Source organism: Chlamydotis macqueenii, chromosome 17, assembly GCF_036417535.1.
Source record: "Chlamydotis macqueenii isolate bChlMac1 chromosome 17, bChlMac1.mat, whole genome shotgun sequence".
Lineage (NCBI taxonomy): Eukaryota > Metazoa > Chordata > Aves > Otidiformes > Otididae > Chlamydotis > Chlamydotis macqueenii.
In genome coordinates, this window is record NC_141572.1 from 2,790,642 (window position 1) to 2,806,754 (window position 16,113).

Consider the following 16,113-nt stretch of genomic DNA (forward strand, 5'->3'; position numbering starts at 1 on the left):
CCCGCCGCGCTGGGGCTGCTGGGAGCCGTAGTCCGGCAGGATGCGGGCGGCGCTGCGGCAGCGCCTGGGCAGAGCGCGATGGGCGCTCCGCGCTGCGCAGGCGGCCCCGCGGCCCCGCTGTGTGGGGCCTGGCTCTCCCGCGGCGCCGCGATGCTGGAGCTGCGGCAGCGCCCTCCCCAGCGCCGGGGGGCTGCCTCGCTTCTGCCCCGGCTGCCGGGCCCTGCAGCCACCGGGGGCTCAGCCTGACCTCTTCCGCCTGATGGACTGGTGAGTGCCGGCGGGGCGGCCGCGGGCTCGGCAGGCCGCGGGCCTCACGCCGCCCTCTGTCGCCCGCAGTGACCGTTCCTTCCGCATCGACGCGCAGCAGCTGCAGCGGCGGTTCCGGACCCTGCAGCGCGCCGTTCACCCCGATCGCTTCGGCCAGAGGCCGCTGGTGAGCGCCCGGGCAGGCGGGGGTGGCCGGTGGGACCCCGCGGCGCGGCCGGCGCGGTTTCCCGGGCGGGGGGGGTGGGCCTCGCCGCCTGCCCCGTCCCAGCGCCCCTGCCCGTGGCGCCGAGGCCCAGCAGTGGGGCGGGGGGGGGCTCGCAGGGCTCGGCGCGGGCGGAAGCCACCGCTCGCCTCGGGCTGTGCTGGCCTTGGCGGGGTCGGGCGGCGGCCCCGCGAAGCCCAGCGCCGGGTGCCCGCCGCCCTCCGGCTTTGGGATTGTAGGGACTCTCCGGTTCTTGTGTCCTGGTGCTCGGAGGAGACCGCTGCTCACCGATGTGCGGCGGAGGGCGACGATAAGGGGCTGCTGTGGTCCTCGAGACCCCAGCTGAGTGGGACAACACAGCTCACAGGCTCAGACAGCCCTCTCCCTCTTCTTTGTACCTTTGTTAAAAATCACCTTTCAGTTTTACGCAGATGCGTCGTTGTGGGAGCACTATCTCTGTGCCAGTAACAAAGTGTAGTGTATTTTGCCGCTTATTATTAACCTGTTACTATTATTTATCATCCTTTCGCAGAAAGAACAGTACTACTCTGAGCAACACTCTTCCTTGATTAACAAGGCCTACCAAACCCTCCTGAACCCTTTAAGCCGTGGCCTCTATCTGGTAAGGTGTCCGTTCAGTCAGCGCTCCTATAACTAACCATAGGTGGCTGGGGCTGCTGGCAGTATTGTAATGAATCAGACCTTTGACGCCATCGTTAGCATGCTAATTTGTGTTCCTCTGAAGAAGAGGATTATCAGGGACTGAAGGGAGCCCGAAAACAAGCTTGTCTGAAAATTAATCAACTTTTTCACTGTTTTCTTTAACATTTTTGCTGACTATTACCATCTTGTTTGCTGCTCATTTCACACTGATTTGTTTTCTGGCTCACACATAGTGTTTGGTCATGGCTGTTCCTTTGAAATTTCAGTCTGGTCCTAGGCAGCCTTCATTACACTTTTTTGCTTTGGTTAACAGATTATTTTTATGGTTTACCTATGGAGTTAATTTTAAGACTGACTCTGTTTATGCACATGTCATGGAATAAACTGGAAGTTTACCAGATACAAATCGGCGTGAGCTCTCCTAAAAGACTTAATATTCAAGAAAAGAATGCACATTGAAATAGACATAAGAATGTGTATTTCCAAACCTCCGTTTTTTTCACCAGCTGGAGCTGAATGGAGTAGAGCCAGCACAAGAGACAGACTGTGATGCAGACTCAGTGTTTCTCACAGAAATTATGGAAATTAATGAGAAATTAGCAGAGCCTAAAAATGAGGATATCCTTGAAGAAACTGAAACTTTAATTAAAGGTAGGTTATGATTTGAGGGTTTTGTACAGAACTGATTTACGGTTTCTTGTGTAATATGAGTCCTTCTGAAGACTTAACTTTTCCAGTGTATTTCTTTTTAGTATCTTTAACTTGCATTAGTCTTGAATTGACTCACTGCAAGAGCTTCCCCCCCCAAAAAAACTGTTGTCTTTGCCAATTTATGCTACCTAAACATCAAATCTGGCTTGAGAAAATCTATATAACAGTACCTATTGTGATGGCTACATATATATATGTATACTACAAAAAGGAACTTATTCAATCTTCAGCAGATCAGGGCAAGTAGACTGCTATAAAAGAAAAAAAAACACTCAAAATGAAGTTTAATAAAATGCTTGACTGACTATATTAAATTATTTCATTTATACAGACATAATTTATTTCACCTTCTTCAATTTAGCAACCATTATATTAAGTGATTATTATCCTTATACAATAAATTTTCTTGTGTATATTGTTGGTGATACCCAAAACATTGAGTTTATTGATATATTTAATTATTTGCAATAACAGTAGTGTGCCAAAAGCAATTAGAATAACAAGAATAAAAACTAAGTAGAATAGAGTAAAATGAACTGTAGCAGAGTAAACTTGATACACCAAAAGTAAGTTAGATTTCCGGGAAGTTAGTGACCATTGATTTGCATTGGGATTACTGTCTGCAAACCTGTTTAAACAAAAAAAAATCTGTTTGAAATTAGAATTTTAAAATTGACAGCAATATTATGAAAAGCTCTCTTGGCTCCCAGAAGACTGAGACTAGTAATTAAGTTTCCCACCACAGACAATCAGAATGCAGTCATATCAAATATACTAAGTATGTAACAAAAAGTGAATGAAATAATTTGTTTTACAGTTAAACAAGAAGAACTGACCAAAGCGGTGACTTCAGCTTTTGAAAGAGGTAGCTATTTCTATTAAGTATTTAGCTGCCATACATTCAATTATAAATGCTTTAAAAAACCCACATTCTCTTATTGGCAAATATTTCCTGAACTGCAGAACAGACATATTCCATAAACAAGTGTTCTTTGTTTGGCATTTAGAATAAATACTTCTAAGCTGACCTTTCTGCTGATTCAGGACCTCACATTAAATTAAAAAAAAAAAAAATCCAGTACAAAAGTTTCAGTTAATTCAATTTGCATCAAAACGATCACTTCAAGTGGGAATGCAGATGCTAAGGGATTTTTGGTTTGTTGGTTTCGCAGAATACTGGAAGGACAGACTCTTTTCTTATTCAAACTCACCACCTATTCTGAGGTTTCGAACTTTAATTCGGGAGGTCCTCCTCTACAGACTTGAAGCTGTCAGCAGAGTGGCAGGGTGCTATTCTTTGCAGTGGAAGTCAAGACGGGAAAAATTCTGCTGCTTACAACTGAACCTGTAGGTCAAGAAAAGACCTGATGCCCCACTTAGCCTAAGGTTTTAGGGACTTCCTGTGCAATAATCAACATAACTTTATTCCACAACCAATTGAGAGGCAGGAGCTCCAGACTAGCTTCTTACTCTTGGAAGAAACCTTTATATTTCTCTCCTGGGTCTCAGAATGCTTTTATTGTTAGGTTTATGTAGTAGTTTGTTGTAATTGTAAAACATTAAGCGCAAAGTAGTGCTGGCTAGGCCTGCGTGTAAAGTATTATAACCTTATGATCTGTCACTCCTTGTACTGCGAGAGTTCAGGATTGTGTTGCGTCTGTCCTTGTCAGTAGGTGATAAACCACTTTTCCCCTACAATTGTTTAATTAAAGAGTAACTGTTTCAGTACCAATTTTGGAATTTACACTGTCCATACCAGAGTCCTACAAATCTTTTGCATTTTTCAGTGATGGCAGTTGGTCTAATTACATACATTTAAAAAAAAAAAAAGTTATTCATGTCATATTTATTTTCTAAACTGTACATTTTTACATGTTTTGTGGAACATCTCAGTTCTGAGGTGAAAATAATAGGCAATATGGTTTTTAACAGTGTATGGGTCCTTCCAACTTGCAGCTTTTAGTACTGAAATAGGTGCTGTCATTGAAATCTTGAGATTCATTTTGAAAATGAAAATTCAGCCCTCCCTCTGTAAACTAGTAATGTTTTGTTTCATTTCAGATGATCTTCAAGAAGCTAAGAAGCTTCTAGCCAAAATGAAATATTTTGCAAACCTAGAGGATAAACTAAAGAACAAGAAGATCCCTTCCTGATACTGCCTCCTTTACCATTAAGAGTTAATGTTATTTTCAATTAAACAGCTGATTTAGTTACCAAAATCAGAAAAATGGTGTTTGCTTCCTACGTTTTCATTAAAAGCTTTAATTCTGAAGGAAAGAAGATATGCGTAAAAGAAATCCAGTCCTTACTGTAGCACTCGTTAAGTAACAGATGGAATCAGGAAATGCTTACAACCAGGAAAAAATGTAATAGGTAAGGCAGGACTACTGTCCTAGCAGTTACAGGTACGGAAATCAGTATCTGAGAGACACACGAACACCGTCTGTAATTAAGATTACTTACTTTTTGACTACTAAAATACATAGAAATTACTTTAAGTTGAGAAAGAGTCCTGGCGGAAATGTTGGAGACTATGCAGAAAGCTCATTCAATAGGTCCTTCAAGCTCTCTCTAGTCTCCTTATGTATGTTCTATCAGACCATCTTGAAAAAAATCTTTAAAGGTGAAAAGTACTTAATTCCTATCATGTGTCTTCTCTGCTACTTAGTGCTTTTTGTGATGTCAATCTCAGTCTGCTGGGAATTGACCTTCAAAACTAGAAGAGGTTTTACTCTGTTGCACAGTTTATAATGTTAAGAGGCTATGTTAGGGCAAAAAGATAAACCCAGACTCAGACCCCAGAGACTGTTTTATTGGTCCCCTTTTAGGAAACAGGTAATTCAGACAGGTGCTGTACTGTCTTTGTACAGTTACCATACTATGGCCAGATGAGGAGGAATGTCCTAAAATCTCTCAAAGAAGCTATTTAAGTGAAAAATGGCAACTAAATACCCCAATCTATATACAAATGAGAATATTTCAAACAGTGGTGTCTCAGTAGGTCAGTTCTTGTTTGAGTTTTAACACCTCAGAATGTTTTCTTCAGTAAAGCATTAACGTACGCTTGATTACCCAAATCTGAAGAAGGGGCTTAGGAATAATTGGAAGAGCTACTGAATTATCTGAAGAAATCTGCCAGGGGGAGTAATTAATTGAACCACCTCTCTGGGCATTTCTGCATCCCTACAACATCAACTTATATCTTACACTAAGTCTTCTAAGTATACTATAATATGTTTTTAATAGCATTTCATCAATTTTAACAGGATTTCAGAATGATTAACTTGTCTTTAATTAAACTTCCTTTAAATATACAGGAGGATTTAATAAGCTACTTGTGCATGGTATTACACTGCTAATTTAAAAGACGCTGTTCTTAACCCCCATTAAAGTTCTCTTACAGTTGTGAAATTACACAGAATTTTTTTTATATTCCTCACGGAGTTTTCTTCTTTCATAAAGCTCCGTCTCCTTTTTTTTGATATTTCTTCCAAAGTTAAGCTTGTGAAATTCCTTATTGATTTCCAGGAAAGATTTGTTTTTTGTCTCAGGAATTACGAGGAAGATGAAAGCAGCAACTAAGGAGCACTCCAGTAAGAACACCAGAAAACAATACTGCTTCAGTCCGTTCTGAAAATAAAATTTATTTGATTGCAACATATTTCAAGTGTAACAGTAAGTTTTCGAAATAAGAAGCTTTTTCTTTCCATTCACATGTAACATGGCTGCTCAAATATTTTTAATAAAAAGACATTCGCCCTATCTTTACTTTATATGTAAACTTTTTTTTAAGATAAAAAAGACTACCAGGTGCTGTGTAATACACTTGGTAGTCTTTTATTAAAAAAAAAAAACTGTTTAAACACACACTAAACAATTCACAATGTAATGACAAGTTAGCATTTGCTACGTAGCTGTCTCATTATATTATTCTAATATTAATCTATTAATATTATTTATCTTTTTCTGAATGTTGGTTAATATTTTTCAAGCTATACTTTAAAAAAACAGCTATTATATTGAGAAGCAGAGTTCCACCAAGAATAATGGACTGTCAAATCAAGATACCCTGCTGCCTGCTGTTCCTGCATGTTTTGCTCTCAAGAATAAGTGCTAAAACTGAAAATACAAAGCTAGAAATAAAAGCCTATGTTGTTTTTCCTAATAATCTTCCTGATCACAGAACCCTCTGTATCTAAGTTTAGCAAGCTCTCAGAGTGGTGAACCACTAGTCTCAGGTACTACTTCTACTTTACTTTGACATAAAAGCACAAGGCACTATTAAGAAATTTGTTATTTGAATCTCAATATCTGATTAAGTTTTTCTAGTTTTTCCACTTTTAAAAGCGTGAACATGAAAATTGCCCCCATGCATTCCTTTTAATTGTAATTTATCCTGTTTTGGTATTTTTTGTTGATAGCTAAAAAAATATTTTAAGAGAGACTGAATCTACTTATATTCGGTTGAGGGGTAGTATGCATCCTATGTATAAGAAAAAGAAATTTGATGGAACCTGAGAGAAGATGAGGTGGTGAAGCAATCAGGAAAACATGTTGTGCATACTTACCACTATAAAGGGAAAGAGCATTCCAACTGTGAAGAAACTAATCCAACTAATAGTCCCTCCTATCATGTAAGCAGCAGGACGTGAAGACTGTACAAATAATTCAGCTGTCAAGGTATTTGTTATGCCACCTAGGGGAATGAGTTTCAGAAAGAGAATAGGTTATTATGCTAAATGTCCATTTGCAGTATTTCCAATGCTAGCAAAACTGAGTTGCTTTTGAATATGCCACTAGCTGATCTGATTCTATTTAAAAAAATACAAAAAAAAAAACCAAACCCACATATTCTTAACAGCACATTTTTGAATCTACTGCCCATGTGGTAAGCGTCCTAAAAAGTGTCCCTTTCAGCAGCACTGCTAAGGGAGCAAGGGCCTCTTTAAAAGCCTAAGAGGCTTCTTCTTGCTTCTTGTACGACTGGACTGAATTGAAGGCCAGAACTACACCCCCCATACAGGCGTAGCTGGCCCTGAGAAACAGGCACGGCAAGCCTCAGGTTCAGGCTATGGGCGACAACTGCTCCGATGCGGCCGGCTCACTTGCGTTCCTCAGCCAGAGCACCAGCAGCCTTACAGTAAATACTTACTGCCTGGCTTACACAGCAGAGCTGTCGACGTGCCCCCCTGGTCCCAGACACACATCTGAGCGCTTTAAAACACTCATTACTGTTCATACCTGGTCCCAACCCAAAGCTCAAGATGAAGGCAAAGATAGATGCCATGCTCACATAAGGCACCCATGAGTACAGGTCCTGGAACAGAAGAGAATGAGAAGGTTTAGTTTAGATTTTGATGTAGTTTTAAAGTTTGGCTTAACAGTTACATTTCCTTTTGCTATTTTATTACAACTGTCGTGGTTTTGTTAGTGAGGGGGGGCCTAAGGTGGCAGCTTCTGTAGGAAACTGATCGGGGCTGAACTACGACAACAACTAAGACCAGCAGTCATTCATGGCTGATTACAGATAGTTTATTAACAATACTGCTTCAGATAAATTAAATATTGTTCATTTAATAGTATTTACAAAATGGAGTCTAGTACTTCAATTGAGATTTATAATTAGTCCTTCAAGGCTAAAAATTTACAACAATATTGAACATAACAATTATGTGTTGTTACTAGTTTAACATTTTTTCAGCATTTATTTTGGTATTTTATACTGATCCCGTGAGTTAGCTGTCATTAAGCACTTTCACAGCATGAACAGACTTCTCATCCCATTACTTACGTACACATAAATTTCAATAGTGCAGTGAAGAAACATTAGAATTACTATATACATATGAAACTAGGTGCATTAGAAAGACCAAATCTAAGTTTGAAACCCCATTATTCAAAAGCAAACCAATAAATTTACAAAAGTTAAAATAAAATAATTAAACCTAGGCCTCTGCCTAACGGCTGGCTCATTCAACTTTTTGCCTGCCCTGGCAGCTTCCTTTACTCCAACCACACAAATTACTGTAGGTGCCTCTTCCATGGCCTGCCTGCCAATCTGCGCAGCCCCTAGCCCTACTGTCCCTCCAAACATCAGACCTGCAACGTGACTGCATGTGATCCACCTGTTTAAAGCTGGCTCCAAACACTGATGGTGGGGATGGGGAAAGAACGGCAGCTCTTTAATCCTGCCCCTGTCAGATAAGGATTTATCAGGCAACCAATAAAATAGATATGACTAAATCGAGCTGCTCACTGTTGGAGCTGCACCTACATCATCCTGCTGGGATTACCCAAAGGTAACGAAAAATATTTAGTATAGTGCAGTCTGCAAATGTAGAGATAGATTTTCTCTAAACATTCTTTTCAGGTTTGTGGGGCTACATTATTTGAGCTGATACAGTATACAGAACAATTTGTGACAGATCTTGTTAGAGTACGTCAAAAAGTGAGACAGGATGTTGTCTTTGCATGATAAATTTAAGACACTGTGAATAGCTCCAGTGAGTTTCCAATAGGTTTCGTGAATTTACACTTCATGGATTAAAGTGTCTTTTGAATTTCTCCATCTTTACAGTCTTTTTTGTTTGATTGTTTGCTTTACAATGAAGGGACTGAAGTGGACTCTGATGCTTAATATCATCACAGTGTAGTATTTCATCCTAAAATTACTTTAAAAGCTAGAATAAATGCTATTTTGTCATCACTTAGTTCTGTCAGCATTAAATGCAGCTGCAGCTTTGAGACAAATACATGATCAAATCTTAGCTGAGAGCATTCTGTTATTTCAGGGAAATATGGCTGCAGAATTGATCAAATCTTTCAATCGCTGTCATTTTTTATGCTGCTGTTTAAAGCTATGCAGCTCTTATCTTCCAGTTTCTTTTGAGCGTTGCAGATTTTCACTCACTACACTCTTATCTCATAATAAATGAGTCCTTCTTTACACCTGGTAAGTCAGAGAGAACGTTAAAACAATGCTCCAAAGCGTCATAAGGAGATAACCCCCAATGACGAGGCATCTTCTTCCCACGTAGTCTATCAGTAAACCCTGTGGACAAGACATAATTTTCTGTTACTATATTGATCTCATATTACCAATGTTCTTCAAGAAGAATCATTACCCTATGCTGGGAGGCAGAATAAATTGTTACTTACACAGGTGAGGGCAGTGAGGCATTCACAAGCTCCAGTGCCGAGTGTCACATACGGGATTTTTTCTGCTGAGATCCCAGCTTGTTCAAAAATGTAAGTTGCATAGAAATAAATCTACAACAGAAAAAAAAAAAAAGGCGGGGGCAGGGAAGCATTCCCAGCAGTTAAATTGTCAGCTGGAAACAAAGTCAAGTTCAGACTAAACATACAGCTCAATGTGTTTTATATTGTGAGTTATTAATTTGACATAAACAGCAAGAAGAATCTGTTAAATTCATGTCTAGGTATATATATTGCTGTCATAAAAGCAAATACAATTTTTCAACTCCTGAATATAATATTTCACATTCGTAAACCAGACACAATGGGATAAGCCGATCTACCTTTATTTAGGAATGTAAACACAAGTATTAAGTCATTCTTTAAAGAACCTTACATACCAGGAACACAGAAGTGAAAAAAAAAAAAAAAAATTGGAAAAAAAAGAAGCACAGAAATAATACAAAGATATTCTTTGCCACTTATCCTATTTCTCAGAGCTTCTCTGTGGGGATCCTTGTGTTAATAAAAGGCTGAAAAACAGATGGAAATTAAAGAATTATTTAAGCTGTTTGTATGTATGAAATCTTACAGCATTTATCCCACTGAGCTGCTGGCCCATGGTCATCACAATCACAGTAATGAGCTGCCATCTCACACCACGATCGGTGAATAATTGCCAGGGCTTCTTGGGTTTCTCCCCATCTAAGGCAAAACATTCCCGCTGTATGTCTTCCAGCTCCCTTTGATACTCCGAAGAACCATGAAATCGCTTCAAAGCTAAAAAAAAAGAAAATAAATTCTCTTATGTTTACCTGTTGATCACAACTTCTGGAAAAACATCTCCTTCCATAATGACCTGGCTTTTGCTAGGATATGAAAAACATAAAGGAAAAACACGGGCCAAGAAGCACTAGGTGATGTAACTGTGCTGTGTTGATAAAAGGAGACTCTGGAACTCAACATACTCATTGTGCCCTTCTGAAGACAAAGAGACAATACAAATACTGTAAATTACCTCTGGCACAGCTCAGCTCATCCCCTCTGTCAATAAGCAGGTATCTGGGACTTTCAGGAAACCATGGCAGGAATAAGAGTTGGGCAAATGCTGGGAAACAGCTGCTGGACAGCAACAGAGGCCAATATGCTTCTCCACCTAGTAATTCCCTGGGAGAGGTGCAGAAAAAGAAGGAAAAAAACCCCAAGTAATTAGCTATTGGTGACTATTCAAAAGACTTTTGGGAGCAAGGTGTTTGTCCCTCAATAAAAGTTTCCTTGTAACTAGTCTTGTGAAACTCATCAGAAAGAGTTCTTCAGAAAGAAATATTTTCCCAGCCACTCTGAAATCAGGTTTCACTCAGGAAGTGATGAGCAACACTGCTTCACTGTTGTTTATTGCTGTGTTGGTCCTAAGCCTTACTTTCAGGTTTGCCAAAGCAGTGTTTTGTAGCAATGTGGGAAATTAGAAAAATTCTACTTATTTTGTAGCACTTCACACCTGAAATATCCAGTAAGATCAGTTAATTCAGAAGCTAGTAATAAGGAAAAAGAAGGGGAAGTCTAAGTGCTTTTGATAGAGGGACAGAGAAAAACCAGAAAATGTGCTGTCACTCGGGGTGCTGGCAGTTGCTCTCAGGGTAGTGGAAAGCTTCTAGCAGACTTCATGGAAGAAGCTTTCACCCGGAGGTTGTGCAGTCTCTTTTCACAGAACTTTTTAAGATCCAAGTGTATAAAGTCCCTAGCAACTTCATCCGAGTGCACAACGGACAAAACCAGCAGTACAGAAACTAGGAGTCCTCTGTTCTCAAGTCCTGTCTTATGAACGTCCACTGTCTCCAGCAAGAAACTGGCAGGAAATATGAACTCAACATAAATGTACCTGTTTTACTGATGCTGTTCTGGCTGAACCCACCCAAACTGAGAACACAGAACACATCTGGGAAGCACAGATGGTTTGCAGTTGTAGGAATAAGGTGGCAAAAGCAGGGTTTTCTTGTTACAAGTAGACCTCTGTGCGAAGTCGATTCACGAACGTTACAATGGCCACAATGAATGTTTTCCAGGGAGTTGCAGGGAATTGGAAATTGGAATTCTTTACATGCGAGTAATGCAAGGCAGGAAGAAAATGCATTTCTAACCTCAAACCAATTATTTGTCCTGTCAGAATCCCCCCAGTCAGAAAGATGGAACTCCCCATGGCCATACCACCTCTAAGGTGTTTTGGGGCAACCTCCCCAATATACAGAGGCTGCACACAGATCCCAATACCTGTAAGTAAATGGAAAAACATTTTCCTATTAATAGATTTTGCTTTGAAAAGAGTTACTGAACCAAAATATGTAGGAAATCAGACTTAGTTAATGTCCTATTAATTTAACTGCCTTCAGATTCCAAGTTAGACTACAAAACATCTCTGTCATCGTATCTACAGATCAGTGCACAAAAACATACTAATACCTAAAGAATCAGCAGGAACAAGAATTTATCATTCACCATAGTTTATTGAAAGTAGGAATAGGAAACCATTTACCTGCATTTATGCCAATCAAAAACCTTCCAGCAATCAGTAACTCAAACAATCCTGTAGGAAAACTGATCCCCATTAAAATGGAGGCCAGTATTGCTATAACATTATTCATCAAAAGAGCTCCTTTCCTAAGAAGGAGGGGAAAAAAAAAATTACAGAAATCTGCAACAACATGTTTTTTTTTAAAGTTTTCCTTTCTGGTAATATGGAAAAAATGGCTTTATACTGAAGAAATGTGCTATTAACTGAAAATCCAGGTATGTGATACAACTATTTATTCTTATTTAAAAATAAAAAAAAGTCTACACAAAAGGATAATACATAAATATGACAGAAATGCCTAACAAGGAAGGAGTGGAGTTTTGTTTATGCTATAATGTGGATGAAATACTACAGGTTATGCATTATGTCCTTACTGGCATGAAGGCTGCAAATGTGTATGAGGGACACATTTCCTACCTTACAGTATCTGCAGACTCCTGCTTAGATTTCCATAAATGTAACGGAAAGACTAGACTAGAAGGCTATAATTCAGGGCTCTTCTTTTAAAGTCACATTGGAACAAACCGAAGAATTCTACTAGAAAACTCTGCTTTGAAGTGAAAAATACGTATAGTCACCTAAGGTACATTTTCTCCCACCTTTTTTCCATTTATTTACTTTATATTCCAGTGAGAAAGTAGGAAAAGAAAACATGCTGCTATACACCTGCTACAAGAACTCACCTGCCTAGCCGAATCGCCATGCTGCCTCCAATAAGGGCTCCGCACAGGCCTCCAAGTGAAAATACAGAAGCAATGACAGACCAAAGAAAAGTCAGCAAATCTGTATTTAGTTCCTTGTGATAACGACCAGTCCAGGTTTCATTTAAGAACTTGTGTATATGCTGCAGTAAAAAAGAATGATGAATATGTAGCATTATGTGTAGCCCTAGAGCACAGCACTGTGCATAACTTGCACCTCAATCCTGAAAACCAATTCTGGGAGCTAACAGAAGATATCATCTTAGTTGTATTATATTAAAAACACCAATGACTAGCAGAATCTTCCTTGACCACAATACCATTTCCTGCTCCCCATACACCTCAAAGACTGCTGAGCAGCTATGCTTTTGTACCCCACCTCAGGAGAGGCTGTATCCCACTACAGCAGAAACACAACCTTTCCATACACGGCTACAAAAGAGCTTTGAGGTCCTTCTGAACAAAGGGAGGACAGGGTGGATGGGTAGGTCCTACTGTTTTTTAGGAACATCCCAAGCACACAGATGTCTTACATAACCTAAAAAATTTTACTGTCAGGAGACTCATTCTGACACCCAATTTAAATCTTCCTACCTTAGTGTAATCCAAAATTCATAGTAAAATCCCTTTCTGCAACTCTAATATTCCTCCACCTTTCTTACAGTATTCACGTGTCAGAATTTTTAAACTTATTCTACACACTTGGTTTCCTAAAATTTGTCTTTAGAAACTCTTGAACTGACATGTATCTGTTCTTAGCCAGCAAACAAAGACCTAACAGAAGAACAAACTTCCTGGACTCTCCCTCTGTTTCCAGCATATTACATGTTCTTTGACAAACACCTTATTTTAACCTTTGTAAAAAGCATACAATGTTATAGGAAATTCAGTCTTCACAGTTCCACAAGAAAATAAATCAGCTGGCAGCAGAAAATCATACCCATCACTTTCACAAGAGCATTTGCTCAGACCCTCTTGAGTCATCCACAAAATATGCAGAATCCTCAAGGCCGTGGAAAAAGTAACAGGTGAAAATGCCTATGAGATACTCAGACACTAGAGGTGCAACTTTTTTTTACTCTCTAAAAAGATCTTTCTCAGTAAGCTGCCTCGTGATGGACAACTGTAACTATCCTTTCTCCCTGATATCCAGTGATAGAGTGCATGGGAATGGTTCACAGCTACATCAGGGAGGTTTAAACTTGACATTAGGAGAAATGGTGGTGATGTTTTACAGAAAGGGTGATCAAACACCGGAACAGGCTTCCCTGAGAGGTGGTCGACACCCCAAGCCTGTCAGTGTTCAGGAAGCATTTGGACAATGCCCTTACTAATACGCTTTAACTTTTGGTGAGCCCTGAAGTGGCCAGGCAGTTGCACTAGATGATCGTTGTAGCTTCCCTCCAACCAAAAATGTTCTGTTCTATTCTTAATGTTCTGGGCTATTTAGTCAAAAGTGTAGCTGGAAGATGTCACTTATTCATTCAGTTAATCTTTCTAGAACAGACTTTATAGAGGTATTTATGTAGCATATTTGGCACTTTTATCTGATATAGAATACCTCTCTGATGGGAGGTAATCACAAACACATGAAACCATTTTGGAACTCAACCAGAATCCTTCATAGGAGAGGACACCTGCTTTGGTTCCTGCTGTGAGCACAGTAAAAGTGCATTTGGCCTTTTTGCCGGTTAGACAGGATCCCTTCATTACTGTAAAACAGCCCAGTGAACAAGAGACGATATTTTACCTGGGTGGGTGCATTGATAATGGAAACGTTATACCCATACTGAAAGGTCCCTCCGATTCCAACAGCACAAACAGCCAGAAACAAGGTCCAGCTGGGGAACTAGAGAACAGAAGAGAGTAACAGGCATGAAAAGAGATAAAGCCTTGAACCCACATGCATAGAATATCTAGGAAAAAATCACAGTGAAATCCATCACTTATTTAGTTTTGAACAGCGAGAGTACATGTTTAGAGAACTACATAAACTCTCAAACACCTGCAGCAGGAGAAACATTTCATGCTGACTGTGGCCATGATCACTAACATTTTTTAGAGATGCAACAATTACAGGTATCCAGATTAAGTGTAGGCAATGCAACCATTGCACTGCTGACAGAATATTTATTGAACTGTGTAAATGCTTTCTGCATGAACCACGCTGCTCGCAGTGTCTATTTTTTTATGAAAGAATGTCAGGACTCTTAATGTGTGCTGTTAGAGGCACAATGACTCAGTATAAGAATGAACCAAATCCCAATTTATATGACCCACATTTCATCTGAGATGTGAGAAATAACAATATTTTATTTCCTTTAGCAAGTCCCTTTAAGATAAAACTAGAAGTGGTAAATAGAGGCACTGCACTGCACTCAGACCTTTCTATTAACCAAATACTGTCAACGTATTTTGTGCATCTTGTGGGTACAACTTGGAGTCTAGAAAAGACAGAAAACAAACAAACCAACCAACCCGGAATCGTTAATATGCATTACATAACTTACATTTTGTTATGACAGTTTCGTTCTTCTTTGTGCCCAAATCAGTCTGCTCGTTACACTAACATGTTGTGTCACACTGGGGTTTGGGCCTCGATTTCTTAGCGCACGGACAACAGCCTCATCTGTTCTGTGATCTACTTAACTCCTGACAGTTTATAAGCACTTTCACCTCATTTCAGAAACATGCCACAAACTAAATTCAATTTACACGTAATGTAAAACATAAGAATCAGAAAACATGCTTTTACGGCTTCCATTTTATAACACAGCTGGGCATCTATGGAAAACACCAAACTTTATAAGCCTGATCATCTAATGTATTTTTATTTAAAAGCAAACGTTAAACAATCAGAGAGTTTCACATGTGTGCATCATCGTTAAAGCTACAAACTCTCTGCTGGATCCATCTTCAGAGGCCGAGAGAGTTCTGCTTACCTTGCTGCACGTGCTAGACCCTCTCAGCAGGGGCTGGTACTCCATTCTTAGTATGGGCTGAATTTGATTTCCTTTGCAAAATTTAGTAAACTACACTACAGGAATAAAAGGTGCCAAAGAAATGAAGTTATTATTGTATTAAAACACATGGTTTTGCCTTCCACCTCTAGCCACTGTGATTCTTCTCAGTGGTTCATTACTCTTCTACGACAGAAATGTCCAACGTTCTCAAAGCCTTACAGCAGCCAGAGCTGTCCCGCGTTCCGTACCGCAGCACACGCACTTTCTTCCTCTAAGTCAGAGCAGAACAAAGACCCGCTAGTCTCCCGCTTCGGCCACTGAGGAAATCGGGAGGGCGATTACCTTGTGCTCTGGTGTCATCCCTTCCACAGCTCACGGCCGCTGCCCCGCTGCCCACGGCCGCTGCCCACGGCGCGGGGGGGCCGCGGGCCCAGCTCCTCAGCTGACTGGGATTTGGCCGCTGCGCGGGCTGCCCGCCCCAGCCCGGCGGGAGATTACTGCGGGCCGCCGACAAAAGCGGCTCTGTCTCGCCGCTCCCTCGAGGGCTGGGGTTTTGCCGTTGCCGAGGACAGCAGGGGCCCCTCGCTGCGCGTGGGGCCAGCCGCGCCACGCCCCACCCTGAGGCTCCGTGCTGCCCCATGGCCGCCGCCGCACTGCCGCGACCACGGCGCCGGCGAGCCCTTCATACCCCGCGGGCGGCCGCCGCCGCCCGGGACTACATCTCCCGCCGCGCCCCGCGGGCGGCCGCCGCCGCCCGGGACTACATCTCCCGCCGCGCCCCGCGGGCCGCCGCTGCCCGGGACTACATCTCCCGCCGCGCCCCGCGGGCCGCCGCTGCCCGGG

The 16,113-nt window shown here is 41.1% G+C and overlaps 2 protein-coding genes and 1 long non-coding RNA gene across 8 annotated transcripts; 2 read left to right on the forward strand and 1 right to left on the reverse strand.

Moving 5' to 3' along the window:
- Nucleotides 1-25: 25 nt before the first annotated feature.
- HSCB (HscB mitochondrial iron-sulfur cluster cochaperone) lies at nt 26-5,605 on the forward strand. 4 transcript variants are annotated; one of them, XM_086761889.1, is made up of 6 exons: nt 26-267; nt 337-433; nt 1,002-1,091; nt 1,639-1,783; nt 2,661-2,708; nt 5,372-5,605. In XM_086761889.1, exons 1-6 carry the CDS (start codon nt 41-43, stop codon nt 5,410-5,412), a joined length of 648 nt encoding a protein of 215 aa, XP_086618015.1. In that variant the 5' UTR covers nt 26-40; the 3' UTR covers nt 5,413-5,605. The 4 variants fall into 4 exon arrangements, with proteins under 4 accessions (XP_086618015.1, XP_086618013.1, XP_086618016.1 ...); XM_086761887.1 differs by lacking the exon at nt 5,372-5,605 and adding an exon at nt 3,905-4,071; XM_086761890.1 differs by lacking the exon at nt 2,661-2,708.
- On the reverse strand, nt 5,112-15,935 carry LOC104474209 (solute carrier family 2, facilitated glucose transporter member 11). Of its 3 annotated transcripts, none has more exons than XM_086761884.1 (12): nt 15,613-15,935; nt 14,058-14,156; nt 12,290-12,450; nt 11,568-11,692; nt 11,176-11,305; nt 10,056-10,204; nt 9,630-9,817; nt 9,002-9,112; nt 8,793-8,894; nt 7,085-7,160; nt 6,412-6,539; nt 5,112-5,473 (listed from the first exon to the last, which is right to left on the reverse strand). In XM_086761884.1, the coding sequence occupies exons 1-12, from the start codon at nt 15,628-15,630 to the stop codon at nt 5,255-5,257; spliced, it is 1,506 nt and encodes a 501-aa protein (XP_086618010.1). In that variant the 5' UTR covers nt 15,631-15,935; the 3' UTR covers nt 5,112-5,254. The 3 variants fall into 3 exon arrangements, with proteins under 3 accessions (XP_086618010.1, XP_086618009.1, XP_086618012.1); XM_086761883.1 differs by having other exon boundaries at nt 15,250-15,935; XM_086761886.1 differs by lacking the exons at nt 11,176-11,305; nt 11,568-11,692 and having other exon boundaries at nt 15,250-15,935.
- Nucleotides 7,160-8,407, forward strand: LOC147598561 (uncharacterized). Its single transcript, XR_015260485.1, has 2 exons — nt 7,160-7,261; nt 7,343-8,407. It is a non-coding gene; the product is annotated as an uncharacterized LOC147598561 (long non-coding RNA).
- Nucleotides 15,936-16,113: the final 178 nt, after the last annotated feature.